At 41.6% G+C, this 9096-nt stretch overlaps 1 protein-coding gene across 1 annotated transcript; it reads right to left on the bottom strand.

The window, feature by feature from the left end:
- Window positions 1-229: 229 nt before the first annotated feature.
- On the bottom strand, window positions 230-9096 carry chrna5 (cholinergic receptor, nicotinic, alpha 5). The gene is made up of 8 exons (XM_030089211.1): window positions 8911-9096; window positions 8391-8531; window positions 5121-5272; window positions 4998-5042; window positions 2105-2214; window positions 1842-2019; window positions 1066-1761; window positions 230-903 (listed from the first exon to the last, which is right to left on the bottom strand). The coding sequence occupies exons 2-8, from the start codon at window positions 8479-8481 to the stop codon at window positions 742-744; spliced, it is 1434 nt and encodes a 477-aa protein (XP_029945071.1). The 5' UTR covers window positions 8482-8531; window positions 8911-9096; the 3' UTR covers window positions 230-741.

Below are 9096 nucleotides of genomic sequence, written 5' to 3'. Positions count from 1 at the left end.
ACTGAACTGTACTAAATATAATAAATAATTTTTCACAAACTGAAATTTGAAATGATGAAGTGAAATGTTTCCACCAGTCTGTTTCTGTAAACATGCACACACATGCTGAGGTTAACCACAAAAATCTATGATAACGAAGCCTTTATTTCTTGCCATTTTGTTGTTTTGTCACACTACGGCCAATTATATATCTCAGCCTTTTCACACATAATGAAGACACAAGGCCAAATGGTTGTGTGATATGTTTATTATTAATTTGTTATTACAAAAAAAATCTGCTGAACTCTTTTAAATCAACATCAAACTTTAGTACATGAGCTGATTATGGGGAATCGTTGAAGAATAATCCTTCATATGTGCTTTATGATAATCTTATACTTTTACACTGTTACTGTCTCCCAAAAACATTCGTTGAGGCTCTTTCTGTGCCAACAGCAGTTCATCAGCTTGCTCTCTTAAATGGAAAAATATTTTGAATCCTAAACACACTCAGAAATTTCGCAGTATTTACTCCACATGCTGTCTTCTTTGAGTAAACATTCCTTTCATACACAGTCCAGTTGCACAATATGCTGAAAGCCTGTGTGGATTCGATTGCACGCAAGCCCTCGGAAGCTACAGCGTGATGTCCTGTCCGGCTGTAGGTCACAGAATCGTTGCCGATATCCAAATCCCATATCCAACAAGGTACTGATCAAATGTCATGATCGCTCTCTGCCCCTGCTTTCAATAGGTCGATTCCTAGAGCATACTTCCAGCAGCATGCTCAGGGACGATAATGCTTGCCCATTTGTAAATAACAGGGATGAAGAGAAGAGCAGAGCCGAGGACTGACACCAGTAGAAAGGCCCACAAAAACATTCGGTCCAGAACCTGGGCTACAAACTTCCAGTCTTGTACCACCTGCAGACAAACAATACATATAGGCTCGTATCTAAATCTGTTCAGGCCAGCTATGCAGAGACATTTCTGATCAAGATTTAGTCAATTTGATGTGTTTGACATTATTAGATTTCAGAAGTTTATGATCTTTACTTCTCGGAAACGAGCGTCTTAGAAACTCACCTCTCTGACCTCATTTTCTTTAACCACGTGCATCGTGATGTAGCGAATAGACTCCAGAGCTGCTTGCAGGTTGTGTCGAGTGTAGAGCAGAGGGGTGACCTCGGGTGACGAGCCCTTCATCCTGCCCACGCCAGCAGCCCCTCCCGCCCCGCTCACTCCGGCGGCGGCGTAGCGGTCCGCGTGGCTGCGCATGCACAGCAGTTTAGGAAGTCGATGTAGGAATATCTTCCTCACCCACGGCGCCATGTCGTGATGCGTCGACGAGGAGCGATGGTGGATGTTGATGGCAAAGACAGTGATGATGATGGAAAGCGTGACGAAGATCATGGTGAAGACCAGGTATTCCCCGATCAGGGGGATCGCCTTGGAAGAGGAGGGGATGATCTCTTCAATGACCAGGAGGAAGACGGTGAGCGACACCAGCACTGAGGTGCAGAGAGAGATCTTCTCGCCGCCGTTTGAGGGCAGGTAGAAGACGAGGATGGTGAGGAAGGACAGGCCGATGCAGGGGATGATAAGAAAGAGGGTGTAGAAAAGTGGCAACCTGCGGATAATGAAGAAGTAGGTGATGGTGGGATAGGAAGAGCTGCCGTCGGTCCTCAAGCCACGACTGCCTGTGGCCTTCACAATCTCCCATTCCCCATTGTCGAAATAGTCCTGTTTATCCACGTGGAAGTCCTCCAGGATTACATCTACCTGTTGAATATGGAGTTACTTCGTGTCAGTCTGATAAACACTGATGCATCGCGGACACGTATCGTGAAGCTCAGTCTCACCTGGGACCCGTCGTAGGTCCACGAGCCAAATTTCATAGAGCAGTTCTGGAGGTCGAAAGGGAAGAAGGTGACGTCGATGGTGCAGGCTGACTTGTAATTGGCAGGAGGCGTCCATATGATGGTCCCGTCATACTTAACCACAGCCTTGGTGACAGTTCCCTCAAAACGACCATCTGAGCTGTTGGACAAAACATGATTCAGTTGATCGTTCGCGGTCGTTAGGTCATTTCATTTTCTTAGATATACAATATAATCATGCATACTTATCATAAAGCACAACATCAGGAAGCCAGATCCTGTCAGAGGGGACTCGGATCGTTGTGATACCCAGGTAGTCATCAGGATTCCATCGGAGTTTCATGTCGACCCACTCCTAATCAAAGAAACAATGGGCAAATCGAATTAAAAACAAATATGATCTTAAAACTTTTCTTGCAGAGTTTTAAAGAAAGTATTTGAAGATTTTGCAAGTGTTTGTTGAGAACTGTATAAAGCTTGACAGTACTTCCATATCAGTCAGTAACAACAGACAGTTGGCTAACTTAACCTAAACAACAGACTGGAAACATTAAAAAAAAAGTTGAGTCTGCTGACACCTGCCAACAATCACCATTCAACACTTAATCAAAGTAAGAACTGTAATACTGAATGTCTTGGTACAACTGGTAACAGAGTTAATACCAGCTTGGTTATTCGGAAAAGCTATAGAAAACCCGCTGGCAAAGATTCAATGGTGTCAGAGAAAGGCAGCTTGCCATATATTGGTGCCAATATATGACTTGTCCTCCAAGTCTTTTGGATCGCAGTTATCAGTCTTTAATGACTTTATATTATGTATGAGGTTTGGATGCAGTGGCTGCTGAAGTGTCTATAAATGTCTGGACATCAAAAGTTCCGTTTATTTCATTCTTGATTTTATACAGATACAGACAATCAACATAAAGATCTTTAGACGAGTGCAAAGACATCAGGGAGAAAGTAAAAGCACAAATAAATAGACTGGTAAACACCTCCAGTTATGGAAATAAAAGATACAGTAGGCAAAAAGAGTAAATAAATAAAAATAATGACAATAGTCCGAACAAAGGTTACCTGAACTCTATTCTGACGGTAGAGGCATATGCAGTCTATTTTTGCCTGTTCTCAATAAACACCTCCTTAAAGTAATTATTTATATCACAAACATACTATGTCTAATATCAGTCCATTCTTGGGTACCTCCCTCTTGGTTGTGAACTTCTTACAGACCACCAGTAATATCATTAGCAAATATTTATCTCAGTTCCTCCATCCCACTTCCTCCAGATCAGCCAAAGAGGACAAATTCAAACTTAATATTATTTTTGTTGAAAGGACAGTCTCCAAGGTTTGATGTATGCTCAGCCGAAATGGGGTCACAGCAGGGACACTCCAGAATATATGGAAATGATCCTCTCATTGGCTTCCACCGCATCTCCAACTCTCTGTCTGATTTGAAGATGATTCATTTTGATATGGAGTGCAGAAATACTGGATAACATTGTTTTTCCATGTAAATTCTTCACAAAGTGGAGATTTTATTTTCATTGCTGTTTAAAAAATTCACTCCAGTTCTGCTGTGTGGTCAAGATGCTTCCTATATTTCCCATCTTGATTTTGCATTCGATATATTTTGTTTGTTAAGTAATTGAAGACTTGTGCATAATACTGAAATTATCTTCTTATAATGTTTGTCTTGGTAATCTCTCACCTTTAGAATGCTATTTTCATATTAATAATTTCTAATATATTTTCTCTTGTATTTGTATGCCTCTTTTAAATTTAACTGTTTCAATACATCATTCCAAAGCTGTAATGAATTAGTGATCCAGGGATCATCTTTATCTGTAAAGTCTTTTTGTAATAATGGATCTCCAGTCAACACAGGGACTGGTATATTCTTTTCTCATTTTTTCTTCTACATTTTTCCATCTGACCTTGTAAAAAAAGAGCACAAAAATTCTAAATTGGTCTGCATTGAGACAGTCTTTTAGAATAAGAAGAGCTGGTCCGCTTTGACCACTTGACAGCTGGAGTATTTTGTACCATATCTAGGGTGTTTTTCAAACCCGTATCTATCTTGATATTCATCTGTCCCATGCTTGGGATTGTTTTTCTGGTGCTTCGATGGATAATGACTGTAAAATGTATCAAGTCCTGGGCAGAATGGTCATCTTGATGCACTCCATACATGAACTGAGGCTTCGATATGGTATTAAGTTTCATCTGTCAAAATCTTCCTTAATTTTTTTTTTTTTTACTGAGAGGTATATACTCATTTCTGCTCCTCTTGACAGACCTTTATGGATATTAATTCCTAGATATTTATTGATATGTTAACTCAGTTTAGCTGATATTTTTGACAGAGGGCAGTCAGAGGACTGTAATTAAAACTAATAATTGTGTTTTCTGAACATTTAATTTATAACCTGAGAACGAACCACATTCATTTGAACATGTCATTAGTGCTGGCAAGCATTGGGTTGGATTACCTAAATATAGTAATACTTTACTTGCACCAATTTTTGGACATCTATTATTTTTTCCTCTTGCAAAAAAAAGTTCAGTTGAGAGAAAAATTAGCAGTCCAATCTGAAATGCTGTACAGGACAGGATAACCGTAATGGGAAGATCAGGATAAAGAAGTATTTTTTTGAAACCCAAATGAGACTGCTGAAGGTAAGGTAAAGGTGATAAGATACAATTACAATATCTGACGTCCCTTCCACTTTGCCAATAACATCTATGATGAATGGACAACACTGATGAGGCCGCTGACCTTCTATTTTCCTCTTTGCATGATATAATCCATCACTGAAACGGACTGCCGCTGCCCACAGCCTGGGCTGTGGAGATAATTCATAAGATGCATGACAGACACAACGCCCAAGACCATGAATAAGGCTGACAGGAGCAGGAATGGAGAGGAGGTGGTCCGGCGAGGCAGGTGCGTGGGCATCGGGCCGAAACGGCTCAAATAGACGAGAACTGCCGGTGAAATGCCGCCGGGCAGACTCACCATTTGGACATCAACGACCGTAAAGTGACACTAACACTGGCTCACCTGCAAACTTGCTGATGGAGAATTATAAAAGAGCATCAGTTTGTTATTTCCGATGGGTCGTGGTCGGTACTTGCCTGTTTCATCCAAACGTTGGTTGTCATGAGCTGGTTTTTTTCATCCTAGAATGAAAGAGAAAAATCTTCAGAATTCAATCTTTCACTCATACGCACACACACTAATCACAACATTTCTCTCACCACATCAACTAGCTGGGAGATGGCCAGTCCAAACTTCACACTGATGGTCTGGTTGAGGTATTCCACTGGACGCACCCATTTCTGATAGTGTCCGAAGAGATATTTGAACAGTTTGTCTTCTGCTTTCGCAAAGGCAGAGAGTTTTGGGACTCCTGGAAAGTGTGAAAAAATAAAATGTTAGAGAGGGAAGCACTTTAAGAATGAGAAAGGAAGAAACCAAAACAAGCATTCAGCCTGGATTGGGGGCAGGCAGCACACACTGAGTCACTGTGTGGACTTCATTGTTAATTACCCTGCTCTATTTCTGGAGCTGGTTTTTAAACAGCTCTGTTTTCACCTCATTGACCTACAGTTTTCATGGCTAGAGTTTCTGGATATGACCTCTGTACCAAAGCATAACATGGATGGAAAAAGAAAGCTAATATCCAAGTAAAAAGAGAATATTTGCTAAATTCGACACTAGCTTGCTAATTCCTAACAAGAGAGTAAATTCAAGTAAACGGTATTTATCTGGTGTGATTTCATCTATAGGGCTGCATGACCATCAGAGAAAGTCAAGATATTTCTCTGGCTTTATTTTCAGTCAATGTTGCCTTCATATAATGGTACATTGTGTAAAGACACAGTATTTCCAGTGTTGTGTTTACTGCATTTAACTATAACTTTCACCACATTGAGGCACTTTGTCTACTTTCTGCATTTTCTTCTCTGCTTCCTCTCTGCAGAATCTTATAGTCCTGTTTACCTGCCTTACATAGTGGTTAATGTGTGAAAATGACTGTCAATAAAGCTTGTCATAAAGCATGGCATAATAATTGGAAATATATCAAATGTAAATATAAGATCCTTAAAGCAGATGTTGGCATGACATGTAAAAAACATCAACATAATATTAAATGTTCATAATGAATCTAAAATAAGTATTGTCTGATGACTGGCAGTGGGAGAATTACACACAAGGATGTGACGGGCGCAACAGCCTCAGACGACCGGCAAGTCTTGAATCATTTAAAGTGCTTTCTCTGCTTTTCCCAAGCAGGGTGTCACCACAGTGTGGAAAATATTGATCATGCTTTTGAATTGCACCTGATTCCATTCTTCCTGCTCTTTAAATCATTCACCACCGCTGTAATGAATTCAATTTATGGCTGAACAATGTGGCTGAAAATGCACCGCAACATCGACCACTTTGTGTGTGTGTGTGTGTGTGTGTGTGTGTGTGTGTGTGTGTGTGTGTGTGTGTGGGGGGGGGGGGGGGGGGGGGGGGGGATCGATGGAGACAAGGCTTCAACACCCTCAATCAATGACTGTGTGATCAGCAAATTCATCATCTCTTCGCCTTCTCCCACACTGTTCTGCAAGCTGCAGAATCTGCTGGATTTTCACATTCATCTTTGTTGATTTTCAAAAGTGAAACGCAGCAACACAGCGTGAGGCATGTGCTCTGAGGCAAAGAGGGAGCGCTTTTAAAGCCAGGATCTCCAGGGATGACATTTACACCTAATCCCGAGTTAAATTAATATTTAATGTTAATTCATTCATTCAAGATGGCTGTTTGCCAGGTGCAGTGGGAAACACAGCTTAAACAAAGCAGTGATATAAACACATTACAATGTGAATGTGGCATGTTACCATCTGTAGCATGCACAACATGTCAGTAAAGAATGTGAGTGCAAACATACAAGTATGTAAATTATCACGACAGCATGAGAACAACAGCATAAATTACAAACACATAAAGATATGCATAACGCATTGCAATGTACAAACAAGCACCCAATTACCCGTACAGTGTGTCATGGAAATGTCAGATGCTCTCTTTCTCTCTCTCCTGGAAATAATTACTACTGATCTAATAATGTGTCTCCTGCTGTTCCCCGTGTGCCAACCCAAGAGGAGTCCAACTACTCTCCTGCTGTGTCTGCCTGGACCTGCTCAGCACATGAATATTCTGCCTTTTAATCACAAACAAAAATCCTATCCTCGCCATATCGGAATCATTGTAATCACATGGTTCCAACTTGTATTTATAGTCATGCATTGCTGAATGCGCACATTTCAACTCCCACATGAACAACTCTTCCATCCCACCACCATCCAGAAGAGATCACAACAGTTCCTAATGATGTGATGTGCTTATGTGGTATGAGTGACTTTATATACGCTATAGCTGTGGGATGTGGGTAGATAATACATTTACTGTGGTTAGAATTGTGATTATATGCATATATTATGTAAATGAGTGTTTTATTTAAATGCTATGGTATACAGTATTTCTGAAAGAGATTATGATTATGAATGATGTGGTCACATAGGAGGAATACATTGTGAAAATGATGGGTTCGAGTTCAGTACCCTGAGGAATGTCTCTGTGAAGGAATCATTACTGAATCAGGATAAGCAAACCACAAACTCTCTGGTATATAATTTAAACACGTATGCTGATAAGACTGTCATGATACTCTGTCTCCTCTGACCTGAATTATGCTGCTCTAGAGCCACAACCTTGGAACTCTTTTCAGTTTTCCTCATCAACACAACCTGACTCGAGCTTCAGCATTCGTCTGCTGTTTTTCATATTATATATGAAATCAGAAATGATGTACATATCCAATAAGATTCAATAAGATTCAGTGGTAATCAGAAAATGACATTCAGCTGATTGTCTCAAAGGAGACGAGGTTGACACATGTTGATTTGAGATTATAAAAAGAACACCGTTTAGAAACGGAATTGTTTTACTTGAAGTGCAGTTATGCACATTAGCTATCAGCGCCTTCGGACATCCAGCTGCAGACCTGTTAGTCCCTGGGCAACCCTAAAATTTAATGTGACCATAGAAGCACTTTCATTTTTGCTGTACAGTTGTGTAGTGGTGAGCATTCCTGCTACACAGCAAGAATACTCCAATTTGATTCCAGGCTTGGAGACTGTGGAGTTTGCATGTTCCCTTTGTGCCTTCATGGGTTGTGTCTGGATGGTTCCTCCTTTAAAGCATGCATTTTAGGTAATTTGCTGATGGACTGACAACGTCTTCAGGGTGTGCATAGTTTTTCACATAAAATTAGCTGGGATCGGCAGGAATCCGGGAGGAGTTCATGATTAAATGGATGTAAACTCGATTCACTCTTCATGACTCCCCTGGGACTTTTTACACCTCTGTTTGTCTCTACATGGTCTGAAGCTCAACAGCTACACCCTGTCATTTTTAACCTATTCTATTCCTCCGGTTCAATTTCACAAGAAATTTAAAGTCCGTCAAACACTCACGCAGCGAGTGGCACAGGTGGCACCAGCACAGCAATGGCAGCAGCAGTAGCAATGCAAGCGAGGTGGCTGCCCCTCCTGCTCTCAGCATCATATCAGAGACGACACCGAATCCAAACAGCTGCTCCCTCGGGAATCCCAGAGCTGGGAAATAAAGACAGAGGGCTTTTAAACACGCAGCCTCTCAGCACAGCATCCAACCGGTGAGCCGTCAGGGTAATGCATTCAGCCAGGAAATGGGTTAGAGGTTCGAATCCTGGGGTAATCCCTCCTGCTCCCCTTTGGTGAAGACGCAAAACACACAACAGAGTTATAGATTTCACTGGAGAGGCTGCGTTAACTAACACAGCATCACCTCAACTGAAAACAGACAACATAAATCACACACCTTTAATTGGCAGCACAACAGCAGCAACATCCTCCACACGCCAAGAACGCACTCTACTATCAGCTCGCCAACACAACCCTTTTTCACAGCAATGATTGCATCACATGCATGAGCATTGAAATGCCGTGCACATACCTGCTACGAGTCTCTCCCCTCAGCACACCATCCAGGGTGGCAGTGGTTCTGGAGATTGCGGGAGCCTTGACAACGCCGACAGAGGTGCTCTTGCATCCTCCTCCATTCCATGCAGCTCCTCTCTCTCGCCTCACACGGACGCCGCTTCCCTCTCTGCTGCCTCCGATTGTGCACAAGCGGCGCATC

The sequence above is a fragment of the Salarias fasciatus genome, chromosome 1 (genome assembly GCF_902148845.1).
Source record: "Salarias fasciatus chromosome 1, fSalaFa1.1, whole genome shotgun sequence".
Classification (NCBI taxonomy): Eukaryota; Metazoa; Chordata; class Actinopteri; order Blenniiformes; family Blenniidae; genus Salarias; species Salarias fasciatus.
This window is presented reverse-complemented; position numbering and strand designations above follow the sequence as displayed.